The 17,234-nt window shown below is 40.3% G+C and overlaps 1 protein-coding gene across 10 annotated transcripts in view; it reads left to right on the forward strand.

Moving 5' to 3' along the window:
- Positions 1–16,513, forward strand: part of LOC115373960 (plectin-like) — a 154,933-nt gene extending 138,420 nt beyond the window's left edge. For 9 of the 10 annotated variants that reach the window (XM_030072625.1, XM_030072626.1, XM_030072629.1 and 6 more), the window contains 4 exons: positions 1,169–4,420; positions 8,018–15,147; positions 15,377–15,493; positions 15,658–16,513. In XM_030072625.1, the coding sequence (XP_029928485.1) occupies positions 1,169–4,420; positions 8,018–14,212 (9,447 nt within the window). In that variant the 3' untranslated portion in view covers positions 14,213–15,147; positions 15,377–15,493; positions 15,658–16,513. The remainder of the gene's footprint in view (positions 1–1,168; positions 4,421–8,017; positions 15,148–15,376; positions 15,494–15,657) is intronic. The other variant, XM_030072630.1, reaches the window with a different exon arrangement.
- The last annotated feature ends 721 nt before the right edge of the window (positions 16,514–17,234 follow it).

Consider the following 17,234-nt stretch of genomic DNA (forward strand, 5'->3'; position numbering starts at 1 on the left):
CTACTGTATAATGGCAACTTTACTTGGCATCATAACTGGCTTCTTAACTTACACCGCCTCTATCTGAAATTATTCTTTTAGCCTTGCACCTGCCCTCTCCATGTCCCCTTTAATGTCTCTTTTTTCTGTGGACAATAGTGATTTAAAGAACCCCCAATGCATGGACTGAGATTTTTATAAAAAGTTTGCAGATCTAATAGTGTGAATAGCTGTTCTAACATAACAGCATATTGTCTTTATTTTAACAGAATTAACTGTGCCAACATTTTTTCCCAAAGTGTGCACAGTGTAAATTATCATCTGAAATCAATATTGATTTATTATGTGAAAATGGTTCAAAAGAAATCCACCTCAAGGAAGTACCTTTTGAATCTTTTGTTTGTCTTTGAACAGTAATGCAATTACAGCAGTACAATAGTAATAATATATTGATATTTATATGGAACAGATGATAGGATTTATATAGTAATTATGTGGAATGAAGTGGTGTGTGGTTATATTCTCTTACACAAGTGGAAATGGGAATACCCCTAATGCCACCAATGCAAGAATCGCCATCTAGATGACTATGAGATATGAGGATTTGTCTAAGAAGTAATATTTGGTTAATGTGATATCAGTATTTGTTAACTACTTACCACACCCTCGTCCTCACTATTTCCACCCCTCAATAATCAGTGATTAGCTATCCTACATTTAGTCAAGTATCTATATAGCCCTTTATCATGCTTAATGCAGAATCTTACAGCATTATTATTTAAATTTGACAGATAGTGTTACAAAAGCTACAGCTGCATGCCATATGATTTTCTTGCTGTGTTGTGAAGTGATCGTTTGTTTCCATACATTAATCCATACATCAACATCATCCATTCATCTTGAATTGTCTTGTCTTGAATGATTTACTTTAACTGCATTGTGATTTAACATCATCTTGATGAGTATGCAACTAAACGTGTGACTTGATCTTTGAGCTAACTTTTAACATTTAACAATAAGAAGGTAATACAGTACATTAAGTTGCTCATGTTTTAGTGCTGTGATTACAATTGTAATTACAATTTTAATCCACACTCTTATGAGCTAGCTAATGTAAAGTGTTATCTAACATTTAACCTGCCATGCTTAATTATAATCCTTTCTTTACCATTTGCTTCCACTAATGCAGAAAGCTGCTGAGAAACTCAAAGCAGAAGAGCAGAAAAAAATGGCTGAAATGCAGGCTGAGTTAGACAAACAGAAGCAGTTAGCTGAAGCTCATGCAAAGGCCATTGCGAAAGCAGAGAAAGAGGCCCAAGAGCTGAAACTCAGAATGCAGGAAGAAGTAAGCAGGAGAGAAATTGTTGCTGTAGATGCAGAAAAGCAAAAACACAACATCCAGCAGGAACTGCATGAGCTCAAAAACATCTCTGAGCAGCAGATCAAGGACAAAAGTCAACAGGTGGAAGAGGCCCTTCAAAGCCGGGCTAAAATTGAAGAGGAAATTCACCTCATCAGGATCCAACTGGAGACAACTGTCAAGCAAAAGTCTACAGCAGAATCTGAGCTCAAGCAACTGCGTGACAGAGCAGCAGAAGCAGAAAAACTTCGAAAGTCTGCCCAAGAAGAGGCTGAAAAACTCCGCAAACAAGTCCTTGAGGAGAACCAGAAAAAGCGCAAAGCAGAAGATGAACTCAAACTTAAATCTGAGGCAGAGAAGGAAGCTGCTAGGCAAAAGCAAAAAGCCCTGGAAGATCTTGACAACCTCAAGATGCAAGCAGAGGAGGCAGAAAGGAAAATGAAGCAAGCCGAGGAAGAGAAGGAGAGGCAAATCAAGGTTGCTCATGTTGCAGCTCAGAAGAGTGCAGCCGCTGAGCTCCAGAGCAAACGCATGTCCTACATGGAAAAGACAACAAAGTTAGAGGAATCTCTCAAACAAGAGCATGGCACTGTTCTCCAACTGCAACAACAAGCAGCACATCTGAAGAAACAACAAGAGGATGCAGAAAATGCCAGGGAGGAGGCAGAAAGAGAGCTTGAGAAATGGAGGCAGAAGGCCAATGAAGCCCTCCGTCTGAGACTTCAGGCTGAAGAAGAAGCTCACAAAAAGAGCCTTGCCCAAGAGGATGCTGAAAAGCAGAAGGAGGATGCTGAGCGTGAGGCAAAAAAGAGAACCAAAGCTGAGGAGTCAGCCCTGAAGCAGAAGGAAATAGCAGAGAAAGAACTTGAGAGGCAGAGGAAGCTGGCTGAGGGAACAGCTCAGCAGAAACTAGCTGCAGAACAAGAGCTTATTCGCCTAAGGGCAGACTTTGACCACGCAGAACAGCAGAGATCCCTCCTTGATGATGAACTTTACCGCCTGAAGAATGATGTCACTGCAGCTGAACAGCAAAGGAAGCAGTTGGAGGATGAACTGGCCAAAGTGAGGAGCGAAATGGATATACTCCTTGAAATGAAATCCAAGGCAGAAAAAGAGACGATGTCTAACACAGAGAAGAGCAAACAACTCCTTGAAGCTGAAGCAGCCAAAATGAGGGACCTAGCAGAGGAAGCAAGCAAGCTTAGATCCATCGCTGAGGAGGCCAAGCGTCAGAGGCAAGTTGCTGAGGAAGACGCAGCTCGTCAGAGAGCAGAGGCTGAAAGGATTCTCAAAGAGAAGCTAGCTGCCATTAATGAGGCAACACGCCTAAAAACAGAGGCTGAAATTGCCTTGAAAGAGAAGGAGGCTGAAAATGAGAGACTCCGGCGCCAAGCTGAGGATGAGGCTTACCAGAGGAAAGTTCTTGAAGACCAGGCCAATCAGCACAAGCAAGATATTGAGGAAAAGATAATCCTGCTCAAAAAATCATCTGAGGCTGAAATGGAAAGACAAAAGGCAATTGTGGATGACACTCTCAAACAAAGGCGGGTGGTCGAAGAGGAAATTAGAATACTTAAGCTCAATTTTGAAAAGGCTACATCTGGAAAGCTTGATTTGGAGCTAGAACTGAACAAACTGAAAAACATCGCAGAAGAAACTCAACAAAGTAAGCTCCAAGCAGAGGAGGAGGCAGAAAAACTCAGAAAGCTTGCCCTTGAGGAGGAGAAAAGGAGGAGGGAAGCAGAGGAAAAGGTAAAGAAGATCGCTGCTGCAGAAGAAGAAGCAGCAAGACAACGCAAGGCTGCACAGGAAGAGGTTGAGCGTCTGAAAAAGAAAGCAGAGGAGGCCAGAAAACAGAAAGACGAGGCTGACAAAGAAGCAGAAAAACATATCATTGCAGCGCAACAAGCTGCCCAGAAATGTCTCTCAGCTGAGCAACAGGTTCAGAGTGTTCTTGTCCAACAGAAGGAGGATAACCTTGTGCAGAAAAAGCTCAAGGAAGAGTATGAGAAAGCCAAGAAGCTTGCTAAAGAAGCAGAAGCTGCTAAGGAGAAGGCTGAAAAAGAGGCAGCTCTCCTCCGTCAACAAGCAGAGGACGCAGAACGCCAAAAAGCTGCGGCTGAACAAGAAGCTGCAAATCAAGCCAAAGCTCAGGAGGATGCTGAGAGGTTGAGGAAAGAGGCTGAATTTGAAGCTGCAAAAAGAGCACAAGCAGAATCTGCTGCACTTAAACAGAAGCAACAAGCTGACGCTGAAATGGCAAAGCACAAAAAATTGGCAGAGCAAACATTAAAACAGAAGTTCCAAGTAGAGCAAGAGCTCACGAAGGTTAAACTTCAGCTCGATGAAACTGATAACCAGAAATCTCTCCTTGAAGAAGAGCTCCAGCGCTTGAAAGATGAAGTTGGTGATGCTGTCAAGCAAAAGGCCCAGGTGGAGGAGGAGCTGTTTAAAGTCAAGGTTCAGATGGAAGAACTACTCAAACTGAAATTCAGGATTGAGGAGGAAAACCAACGCCTCATCAAAAAAGATAAAGATAACACACAAAAATTCCTTGCAGAAGAGGCTGAAAATATGAAAAAGCTTGCAGAGGATGCTGCTAGACTTAGTGTGGAGGCCCAAGAGGCTGCACGCTTGAGACAGATTGCTGAGGATGACCTCAACCAACAAAGAGCTCTCGCAGAGAAAATGCACAAAGAAAAAATGCAGGCCATACAAGAGGCATCTAAACTGAAAGCTGAGGCGGAGATGCTCCAAAAGCAGAAGGACTTGGCTCAAGAGCAGGCCCAAAAACTCCTGGAGGATAAACAACTGATGCAGCAGCGTCTCAAAGAGGAAACAGAGGGCTATCAGAGGTCACTTGAGGAAGAAAGGAAAAGACAATTGGAGATCACAGCTGAAGCAGAAAGGCTCAAACTCCAGATTTCTCAGCTCAGCGAAGCCCAGAGCAAAGCTGAGGAAGAGGCTAAGACTAGGAGCAACAAAGAGGCTGACGATTTACGCAAAGCTATCACAGCCCTAGAGAACGAGAAGGCTAGACTGAAAAGGGAGGCTGAAGACCTTCAAAATAAGTCTAAAGAGGTATTGTGTCAAAAATGGCATAACACAGCAGCTTATGTCATTGTTAACTCTATCTGTAAACTAACACCCCTTTCAAATATTTCTTTACATTTTCTGTCTATCCATCGTCCTAAACTCTACTAATCACAAAATCACATTTCTTTGATTTTGAATATTATTTTCATTTAATTGTTTTTTTTTTACAGTGCACTGTGCTCATGCTGATCATACCATGGAATGTTGCCCTATTTTAAGACATGCTCCATGCTTCTACAGTTCCATAATTGAGTTCCAGCTCAACTCCTAAACAAGGCTAAATTCATATCATCAAAACATATTAGATTGCATCAGTAATGTAATAGAAAAGGTTAGCTTTACGTTCAGGTCAACATTTAGCATTGACAATACTGAGATACTATGTGCAGCTACAAATTTAACATACAATATACCAGAAATCTCTAACATATAGTATAATGTGCAATGAGTTTTAAGGATGACAGTGTAAAACAGTTACATTCATAGACTCCATTAAAACTGTTTAACATGAAGATCTAAAGGCACTATCCCACTTACACCATGGTAACTGTCCAAAAATTAAAAATAGAGTTTTCATTGTTAATTCAGTTCGTTTTATAATAAAAATTAAAATCAAATTTAGAACTGACTCGGACATCTGCCTACACAGAAATCAAAAAGCTCCCAGTATCTTAGAGAAGTTATTTTGCTAGACCAGCAGAATTAAATAGTATATTGGTAGCATAATTAGTTTAAAATATAGGCCTTAAAATGTAAATGTAATAATAATGCATAACTTAGTTAATAATTATAAAATTCATAAGATTTTATCAACAATAAATCATCTACATAAACAATATATTTTTTGAATGAATACGTAGCTGACAAAAGAGTGTATTGGAATTTCCCTACTGGAATGTGACACCATTTAATGTCTTTAACTGCCAATCATGTTTTTGTCCTCCACTGAAGGTCTATTGGGCTGTACTGATTAGCTCTTCCCACAAATTTCTAGTGCTGTTTAGTGGTACCTCCAACGGGTTTACAAGTTATCTAGTTGGGGTTTCCCACAAGGGCTTATTTTCAGTAGGTCATGGCCCAGCACCTGCTGTGGGTTTTGAATTCATTAATTGTCCTCACCCACAGTATTCTGTTTTGAATGATGACCATGCAGCAGTGCATTGCTACAGAGAAGGTCATGTGAAGTGTACAACCTAGTGCAGGAATAGAGATTAGATCAATTCTGTACATCTACATGGACCTCTTTCTTATTTTGTGGCGGCTCTATGATATTGTGGCGGTATGCTGCAGTTTATAGGAAATACTGTACTGGTGATTATTTTTTTCAATAATGTGTAACTGGGGTTGTAGAAATTCTAACACATCAATGAGAAACCCCAGCAATCAACACGCTTGCAAGACCCACAGTCATCCCTGATGACAATATCATATTTACAGTTGTCACTCCAGAGGAAATGATAGATAGAAAGGTGCGCCTTTTCTGGGATCTACCTTTGAAACTGTTGTTTGGAATTCAGCATTATGATTCTCTAGTTTTTAACTTTATTAGCTATGTTTCTCCTCTCATCAACATGACTGCCTTCTGCACTGGCACATCTCTCTGCAAAAGAAGATTCCTTAGGTAGAGAAACAGGGTGTGGTAGTGTGCCAGTTACCAATTGTAGGCATGCACCTGTCAATTTCTTTTATTTTTCAAAGAGTATTTTTTAGGTGTGTCTGCTTGTGGAGAGAGACAGGAAAGACAAGGCAGAGAGAGGGGTTGACATGACATGAAGTGTCGGGGCCAGATTCAAACAAAGGTCGCTACGGCTTATTCTTACTGTTATGTAGTACGCAGTCTACACGGTGAGCCACTAGGCCACCCACAACTGTCAGTTTCAAATGAGCCCAATTCATCCCAATACACACAGAGGGGAGAGCAAATTTGTCTGGCACACACATGTGAATCCAGAAGTTATTTTGTATGCACTCTTTTTCTGTGCAACAAGAGCATTTCTATGCACATAATAGTGAATGACGCCCATTATCATGTTGTTTCCTTTCTAGTGCTTCCATACTATAGTGAGCACAAAGTTTTTCAAAGAAGCAATAAAATTATAGCTTCATTGTTCTTGCAAATAGGATAAAATTTAGTAACAGTCGGTCAACACAGATAATTTGTAGTACCCAAAGGCTAAGAGCCAGTGAACTATCAAGAGCCTGCAAACTGTCATTATGCTCACTTAAGATTAAATGAATGAATGAATGAGTAAATCGCCAACTCTCAAAAGAATAAATACATACATACATACATCTCTAATAAAATCCCCAAGTTATTCTGTGAACTTTGCAAGAGTGTTGCTTTAGAACGGAGGTCAAAAGTTGAGTCAGAGAGGTCTGGTTATACTGTATGTTAAACAGATTATTATTTTCTTTATATTTCTGGAAAAGTCCAGGGAAATTTAACCTTCTCTGCATACCATTATTATTACCAGTGGCGGTCTTGTGGTTATAGTTTTTTCTGAACCATGTGAGTTGTTTTTATCCACTCCAGAGCAACATTATCAGTGATTTTCTTCAACTGGCATTACAGTTTTAATCCAAATTTCCCAGACATTTCTGGCAAAATTTGAGGATCCTTTGTGCGTTTCTTGTGTGATATCCCAGTAATCACAGTCACATTACAAAATATACTAACAAAATGAAAATTCAATTTAGTTTATTTTGGAATGATCCTTGTTACAGATGCCTAATATGAATTTGCAGTCCATTCCAGTACAAGGCTTTTTAGAGTGCAACATAACATTTCTGTTTTAATGTGATAATCAGTATTCTCTTGGAGGAAGAAATGCAAGTGTGAGTATGGTTATGTGCATCAAATGACACACATCCATGGATAAGCCAAATTTCAGTATATGATAATATTGTCATAATGAAACACTCATTTCTTTTGCAACTCAAGGTTAAAATTATTATATTCAGAAAGGTTTTTCTTTCTTCATTTGTTTATTTATTCATTTTAGGATTTTTTTTCAAGGGTTACACTGTTAGAAAAAAGGTAAAGTTTTTTTTACTCAAAAATCTGTGGTTTGTTTTCTTATCGTGTGTGTTGAGGGAGGTAAATTGCAAAGTTGTTCCAAATAGTGTAAATTTGGTGGAACAAATGCAAAAAAACTAAATGCTAAAGAAAACAAAAATCATCAAACCTCCACTGGTAATAATACTGATGTTGTGCCGAGAGCTGACATAATATCTACACTTCAGCATAGCTGTATATTGGAATATATTTGGTCTTGTTTAAATGTAAGCATACATCATAGAAATTACAATCAAAACATGAAGAATGAGAAAGGTTTACGATAGGGAACAAGTATCAAAAATTATGGTTGTGCAATCAAAGAACTTTTACCAACTCTTGCTAATTATGACAAAAGTACAGTCAAGCACATGTAAAACTCTACTTTGGGAACATTTTTATCTGCATGCATAAGCAGAGTGCATTGTACAAATCACACTGCATTAAAATAAATTGTGTGGAGAATATACAATGTGCCATACAAAACCTGTCATAACTTTATTTTTTCTCCCACTTCTTTTTATTAGATTGCCGATGCACAGCAGAAACAAATTGAACATGAGAAGACAGTTCTCCAGCAAACATTCCTGACAGAGAAGGAGATGCTGTTAAAGAAGGAGAAGCTCATTGAAGATGAGAAAAAGAAGCTAGAGAGCCAGTTTGAAGAGGAAGTCAAAAAGGCCCAAGCTCTCAAAGATGAACAGGAACGCCAGAGAAAGCAAATGGAGGAGGAGAAGAAGAAACTCCTGGCTAACATGGATGCTGCCCTCACCAAGCAGAAAGAGGCTGAGAAAGAGATGGAGAACAAACAAAAAGAAATGCAGGAGTTAGAAAAGAAGAGACTTGAGCAGGAAAGGATTCTTGCAGAAGAGAACCAGAAGCTGCGTGAGAAACTGCAGCAGCTTGAGGATGCTCAGAAAGATCAACACACAAGAGAAATTGACATTCAGACTGATAAAGTCCCTGAGAAAGAACTAGTCCATGTAACAATGGTTGAGACAACACAAAAAGTTTTCAATGGCCAAAATGCCAGTGATATAGTAGACAGCGTGGAAGGGAAAAAAGATCCATTGGCTTTTGATGGCATCCGTGAAAAGGTCCCTGCAAGCAGGCTTCATGACCTCGGCCTTTTACCCAAGAAGGAGCTTGACAAACTGAAGAAAGGTAAAACCACTGTGAAAGACCTTGGTGAGACTGAAAATCTAAGAAGAATTCTGAAAGGAGAGAACTGCATCGCTGGTCTGTTGACGCCATCTAATCAAAAAATGTCAATCTATCAAGCATTGAAAGAAAAGAAGATCACTCCGGGCACAGCTATGATCCTTCTTGAAGCCCAGGCAGCCACTGGTTATATTATTGACCCCATTAAGAACCAGAAACTTTCAGTTAATGAGGCTGTCAAGGAAGGTGTGATTGGCCCTGAATTGCACAACAAAATGCTCTCTGCTGAAAGAGCTGTTATTGGCTACAAAGATCCATACACTGGTGGAAAGATCTCTGTCTTTGAAGCTATGAAGAAGGATCTGATTGAACATGATCATGCTATCAGAATCCTTGAGGCTCAGCTTGGAACTGGTGGCATCATTGACCCCATAAATAGCCATCGTGTACCTGTTGATATAGCCTACAAACAAGGACAATATGATGCAGAAATGAACAAAATTCTGGAGAACCCCTCAGATGACACAAAGGGATATTTTGACCCCAGCACTCAGGAACCACTGACATATTCTGAGCTGATGGGAAGATGCACCACCGATCCTGACACTGGTCTGCTGCTTTTGCCAATCACTGATAAGGCTGCTCAATGCTCAAGCATGTACACAGAGGAAGAGACCAAGGATGTGTTTAGCAAAACAACTGTGTCTGTGCCTTTTGGAAGATTCAAGGGAAAGACTGTCACTATTTGGGAAATAATAAATTCTGAGTACTTCACTGAGGATCAGAAGAAGGATCTTCTCCGTCAATACAAGACGGGAAAAATCACAATAGAGAAAATCATTAAGATTGTGATTACTGTGGCAGAGGAGAAGGAGAAGAAAAATGAAATAGCCTTTGATGGTCTGAGAGCACCTGTCCCTGCCACTGAGCTCCTGGAATCTAAAATCATTGACAAAGATCTTTATAACAAACTGCACAAAGGCAATAAGACAGTCAAAGAAGTGTCCGAAATGGAACCTGTCCACAAAGCACTGAAGGGCACAAACTGTATTGCAGGGGTAGTTATTGAACCATCAAAGGAGACAATGTCCTTCTATCAAGCTATGAGGAAAGACATGATGAGGGCGGGGCCTGCCATGAACATGCTTGAGGCCCAAGCAGGAACAGGCTATATGGTGGACCCTGTAAATAATCAGAAGTACACTGTTGATGAAGCTGTCAAAGCGGGTGTTGTTGGCCCTGAGCTCCATGAAAAGCTCCTATCTGCAGAGAGAGCAGTTACAGGCTATAGGGACCCTTACACTGGCAAAACTGTGTCTCTGTTCCAGGCAATGAAAAAAGATCTCATCCCTAAAGAGCAAGGAATCCGACTGCTTGATGCACAACTCACCACAGGTGGCATCATAGATCCAGTAAAGAGTCATCACATCCCACATGATGTTGCCTGTAAGAGAGGGTATTTTGATGATGAAATGAACCAGATTCTAAACAATCCCACTGATGAAACAAAATGCTTCTTCGACCCCAACACACAGGAACATGTCACATACTCAGAGCTGTTCAAGAGATGTGTAACTGACAAGAAAACTGGCCTCCAGCTACTTCCTCTCTCTGAGGAAGCAATCAGTGCAAAGGAAGATCATACATACAATGAGGCTCAGACAAAAGAGGCTATGACTCAGGCAACTGTGGAGCTTGAGTCTGGACCATTTAAGGGTAAGAAAATGACCATCTGGGAAATCATTAACTCTGACTATCTCACTGAGGAACAAAGGCTTGACCTCATCAGACAGTACAGGTCAGGAAAGGTTACAATTGAAAAGATAATCAAGATTGTCATCACAATTGTAGATGAGAAAGAAGCCAAGAAACAAGAGGAGTGCAGCTTTAAGGGACTCAGAGCTCCTGTCCCAGCTAGCTCTCTGTATGATTCCAAAATCATTGACAAAGACACTTTTGACCTCCTGCAGCAACGCAAAGTGACACCTAAGCAAGTCAGTGAGAATCCAAATGTCAATAAATACCTTCAGGGTTCTGACAGCATTGCTGGAATCTACCTGGAGCCATCAAAGGAGAAAATGAGTATTTATCAAGCTATGAAGAAAAAGCTCCTGAGACACAACACAGGCCTTGAACTGCTTGAGGCGCAAGCTGCTACTGGCTTCATTGTAGATCCAGTGAGGAACCAGTGCTTGTCAGTAGATGAAGCTGTGAAATCAGGACTTGTTGGCCCTGAGCTACATGAGAAACTATTATCTGCAGAAAAGGCTGTCACTGGCTATAAAGATCCATTCACCGGCAACAAAATCTCACTTTTTGAAGCAATGCAAAAAGAACTCATCCCCAAAGAGCAAGCTATGCCGATGTTGGAAGCACAGATGATTACTGGTGGAATCATAGACCCTGTAAAGAGCCACCGCATCCCAGTTGATGTTGCATGCCAAAAGAACATTTTCAGTAAAGATATTGCAAACACCCTGTCTGAACCATCAGATGATAATAAAGCTTTCTCAGACCCAGAAACTGATCAGAATGTGAGCTACAGACAGCTAAAAGACAAGTGCCAAAAAGATCCAGAGACAGGTCTGCACATCCTTCCTCTTTCCAAGCCTCAGTCTCCAACTGTTGTGGAGAAGACATACCTTTACACTGAGGAACAGACACAAAGTGAACTGGCCAACACCGAAATTGACATTCCATTAGAAGGTCTTGATGGAAAGTCCATGAATCTCTGGGATGTCATGAACTCAAATTTGCTTCCGGAACAGGAGAGGCAGAGGCTGATGGATGAATATCGCTCTGGTCAAATCACCAAAGAGCGCATGATCATCATTATTATTGAGATTATGGAACAGAGAGAAATAATCAGGGAGAGCCCGATGTCATGTATGACAATCAGAAGAAGGATAACAATAGATGAGCTGTACAGTGCCCGCATCATTGACCTGGAGACATACAACCTTCTCAAACAGGGCAAGAGGAATATCCGTGACATAATGGAGATGACCAGTGTGAAGCAGTACCTCTATGGAACAGGCTGTGTTGCAGGGGTCATGACTGACACCAGCTCTAAGATGAGCATTTACCAAGCAATGAAGAGAGGTTTCATAAAACCAGAAATAGCTCTCAACCTACTAGAGGCACAAGCTGCTACAGGATTCATTGTTGATCCAGTAAAGAATGAAACACTCACTGTCGATGAGGCTGTTCGCAAGGGTGTTGTTGGCCCTGAGATCCATGATAAACTTCTTTCAGCTGAAAGAGCAGTCACAGGATATAAAGATCCATACAGTGGGAAAATTATATCTCTGTTCCAGGCTATGAAGAAGGATCTTGTTCTGGAGGATTATGCTCTAAAAATGTTAGAGGCTCAGACTGCCACTGGGGGCATTATTGATCCTGAATTCCAATTCCACCTCCCAGCAGACATTGCCATGCAGAGAGGTTATATCAACAAGGAAACCAATGAGAGACTGACTGATGATGTTAAAGGTTTCACTGACCCTGTCACCGAGGAGAAGCTGTCATATGCGCAGTTGCTGAAGAGATGTAAGCTGGATGGTGGGTTGCGTCTCCTTTCCCTGGGAGATAAGAGGCTAATGTTCAAGGGTCTGAGGAAGCAGATCACAATGGAGGAGTTGCTCCGCTCACAAATTATTGACCAGCAGACTGTCAGTGAACTAAATGAAGGTCTTGTTTCAATGGAGGAGGTTAGCAATAGACTGTCGAGGTACCTTGAAGGCACTAGCTCTATTGCAGGGGTATACTTAGAGACCACAAAGGAGCGTTTGTCAATTTACCAGGCCATGAAGAAGAACATGATCAGACCAGGTACTGCATTTGAACTTCTTGAGGCCCAGGCAGCCACAGGGTATGTCATTGATCCAATCAAAAACCTCAAACTCACTGTGAATGAGTCAGTGAGAATGGGAATTGTAGGCCCAGAATTCAAAGACAAGCTCCTTTCTGCTGAACGTGCAGTAACAGGATATAGAGATCCTTATTCAGGGAAGACAATCTCCCTGTTCCAAGCTATGAAAAAGGGTCTAATCCTGAAAGACCATGGTATCCGTCTCCTGGAGGCTCAGATTGCCACTGGTGGAATCATTGACCCAGAGGAAAGTCATCGTCTGCCAGTTGAAGTGGCCTACAAACGTGGCCTCTTTGATGAGGAGATGAATGAGATTCTGACAGATCCATCTGATGACACCAAAGGCTTCTTTGATCCCAACACAGAGGAAAACCTAACTTATCTACAGCTCATGGAGAGATGCATCACTGATCCAGAAACTGGTCTGGTGCTCCTGCTCCTGAAGGAGAAGAAACGAGAAAGGAAAACATCCTCCAAATCCTCAGTTCGTAAACGCAGAGTTGTGATTGTAGACCCTGAGACAGGCAAAGAGATGACAGTGTATGAGGCCTACAGGAAGGGACTCATTGACCACCAAACCTACTTGGAGCTTGCAGAGCAGGAGTGTGAATGGGAAGAGATCACAATCACCTCTTCTGATGGTACTGTCAAATCTATAATCATTGACCGGAGGTCTGGAAGACAGTATGATGTTGATGATGCTCTTTCACGCGGTCTCATTGACCAGAATGCTCTTGATACATACCGCTCTGGAAACCTGTCCATCACAGAATTTGCTGACATGCTCTCTGGAAACATGGGAGGCTTCCGCTCTCGCTCATCCTCCTTTGGTTCCACAACCGGCTCCACCTCATCATATCCTATGAGCCCAATACCCTCCATTAAACCACCTGCTACTATATGGAATGACCCAACAGAGGAGACTGTCCCCATTGCTGGAATATTGGACACAGACACTCTGGAGAAGGTGTCTATCACTGAGGCCATGCACAGAAACCTAGTAGACAACATCACAGGCCAAAGGTTGTTGGAGGCTCAGGCCTGCACAGGTGGAATAATTGACCCTGTAAGTGGGGAGAGATTCTCTGTTACTGATGCCACAGAAAAGGGCCTTGTGGATAAAATCATGGTTGATCGCATTAACCTGGCTCAAAAAGCATTCATTGGATTTGAAGACCCCAGAACTAAAACAAAGATGTCTGCTTCCCAGGCTCTGAAGAAGGGCTGGTTGTACTATGAAGCTGGGCAGCGTTTCCTTGAGGTTCAGTATCTGACTGGTGGACTTATTGAACCTGATATTGAGGGCAGAGTGTCACTAGATGAATCCATCAAGAAGGGCACAATTGATGCCCGCACTGCCCAGAAGCTCAGAGATGTCAGTGCTTACTCCAAATATCTAACATGTCCAAAAACCAAACTGAAAATCTCCTTCAAAGATGCCATGGACAGAAGCATGGTGGAGGAGGGGTCCGGTCTAAGGCTGCTTGAGGCCTCCTCGCAGTCCAGCAAAGGCCTTTACAGTCCTTATAATGTCAGTGGCGCAGGATCTGCTGCTGGCTCCCGCACTGGCTCAAGAACCGGATCCAGATCAGGCTCCCGAAGAGGCAGCTTCGACGCTAGCTCTGGCTTCAGCATGAACTTCTCATCCACCTCCTACTCATCCTCAACCAGTTATGGCCGCAGATTCTAACAGCTCCCTGACCCAAACAACTATGATTAGGCCATGTGACTAAGAGCCCATGATGCATTCTAAAATTGCAAATCTCAAAGGAAAAAATATTTAGAATAAGAAATTATAATTAATTTATTATGCTTTACATGTGGTCACAGTGAAACGGCTCAGCTATTGAAAATGCTTTTTTAATACACAATAGATATCTAGACATATGCCTTATATATCTTGCCTTAACTAGGAATTTAGATACATCAAAAGTTGGTTCTTTTCTTTAGCACTGATTATCAAGTCAACATATATATTTTTGAAAGCAAAGATTTTTTTTCAAGTGACCACAACTGATTTTATAGTTTTTATTTTACACTTGTTAAATCTTGTATACTTATGCTTTGTGAAACTAATATATATTGTATGTACGTTGAACAGAGATATTTTTCCAATGTTCTTTTTCCTTTGAAATTCAAAAAAGTCCTATTTTTTATCTTTGTGACAATACTCAGTGAGATATGCCAATACAATTATATTGTTTTTAACAGATTCCAAAATACATAGATGCCTTCAAATTTCTGAATGTTTGTATAGCGTATGACCAGATGATTTTTTTTGTTTTGTTTTGTTTTGTTTTTTATGTTTATTGTTATCATCACATCTGTAACACACTACAAAATGACACACTACAAAATATAACACTGGATGAAGAGTGCAAGATTTACAATTATGCAGACTACTCTGGAACCAGTTTATACCCATGATCACTTTGCACTCATGCCCCTTTTTATTCAGTGGACTTTCACATCACTTCAGTTGATTATACCATTGTTTGACACTCCAAAGTTTTGGATTGCTCATCATTCACTCTCAGTCAAGTGTTCCTGGTAGATCGTCCCAAGATGATGTCAGACTTGATCCTGCCCTCCCTTATAGACCTGCCTCCTGTTGTTTTGGTTCTTGTAAGTTGAAATGAGTTTATTCATATTTTGTTGTGTTTGTTTTATCATCTATTTTTCTTTTTATGTTTCTTTTCCTTTTTTTATTATATCTCAGTCCCACAAATCATGCCCACCTTTCTATGTATTTTTTCCCATACCACTCACCAGTAGGGTAATGCTATTGGCCAATCATTTATATTACAAATTGTCATTACTATTTATTGATTACCGCTTGTCCTTGTTTTGACAGCTGTCTCAGTCCTTCAGAATCCAATATGTGAGCACAGATACTCAGTTGGCAGGAGCGTATGAGTCACTCAACTTCGATGGATTTGTGAGTCCACGTCATCCTCATCCAGTAACCCAGGTACTATTTATATAAAGATTATCTCACCCTCATTTTCACTTCCTTTATTTGCAAAGGATTTTCATTTCCATCAAGAGTTCTTCTCCAGTGTTCCTTTTCTTTATTTTTTTCTGTTGCATTGTTTGATTTACTTTGATTCATAATTACGTTTCTTTTGTTTCTAGATCTGCCATTGAGTTTGTCCTTTCTTCCATTGCACATCACATTTGAAGAGAGTTGAGGCTTGTGACCCTGACATCTCCTTGGGATACCTCACTAGGAACAATCTTCATTCATTGACTTTCTGCATACCCATTACTTGAATGTTAATGTTAATCAGCCTGTCCACTAACTTTGGAGAATGCTACCAAGGCACACACAACTGTGTGTATGTGCTTTCACATGGCTGTTTTTCATGAAGATGAACTGTAGCAGTGATACAGTTCATCTTCATTTGTCTAGTCTTAAGTCCACTAAGTAGTTATTTTGTGTATCTCACTGTAAATTCAGTCAAAACCAAAGTGCTCATGACAGCATATATAAAGAAATATGACATATGTGTTACAACCCCACATTGCATGAATGTATGTATTATATATATGACGTTAATCCATTTCAGATGACATTTTGTTACAGATTTTCTTTGCAAACTGAAAAAAATAGCTTGACGCTTTATCATTCTGTTGTTTATGGCTCTTTTTCCATGCCAAGTATTTCTGTTATGCTTCTCAAAAGTGTTTTACCTTTGTAAATGTTTGTTTTGTTTTCATATTTCATTATGTTTTTGATATATTATGAATTTGTTCTGCATGTTTTACTAATTTTACAGGTTATTTGGGAAAATAGATGTAAGATAAAGGCAATTGCATATATAACTGCTCAGAAACCCCTTTTTGTTCAGCATTGATTAGCAGCATATTCAAAGAAATAACTGGCTGGTTTTGCTGATGGGCAGACATTTGCTTTGGCAGGCATGGTGCGTGGATCTGTTGTATGTTTAGAAGATAACATTAAGATGTAAATAAATATGCTCTGGAGAGACCCTTTTGTCATTCATACTTGAATAAGCAGACGCCTAAGTGTTTTGTGATAGGTACATATTTTTTCAGTACCCACTTTCCTGATTGACATTAAAATTCATAACACACTTAGAAATTAATGTATGAAAGCACACAGTTGATTTACCACAGTGTCGGTGTATAAACACCCATAAATATAAGCAAATAGCGAAGGTATGATTTAATTCAGCCGAGGGAATATTTTGCTGAAATGTGTTCTTTTACCACATGAGGGCAGCATCATGCTGACTTACCAGTCATCCTCGAGGCAGCAACAATGAATCAGACTTAACAAATCTTCAGTGAAATACAGTCTACACTTCATATAAACCCACCAACAAGAGCTCATTCATATTGAGCATGTTGTCTACTGTGATTTAGTGAGATATCTAAGAGAAAGGATTTCACTAATAATATATATATATTTTTTTTTTTTAAGTAGAACTACAAATAGCCCAATATTTCTTATTTTGACAAGCTTATGACCGACAAAACAAATATTCAAAGTTTTCCCCTTAATATTACTCTTGATATGGTGGAAAAGACTCTTAATTAACATTAAGGCCATAATGTGATACTAAAATTAGTAAAAGTCTTTAACAGCAGTCCTGTAAGGCTACCACCACATGAGCGATGAATCCATTTACTAAATAAATCATTTAGCACTCACATGAAGCCTTTCATTACAGGTTTTCCAGCCTGGT

This window comes from Myripristis murdjan, chromosome 16 (genome assembly GCF_902150065.1).
Source record: "Myripristis murdjan chromosome 16, fMyrMur1.1, whole genome shotgun sequence".
In the NCBI taxonomy this organism is placed as follows: Eukaryota; Metazoa; Chordata; class Actinopteri; order Holocentriformes; family Holocentridae; genus Myripristis; species Myripristis murdjan.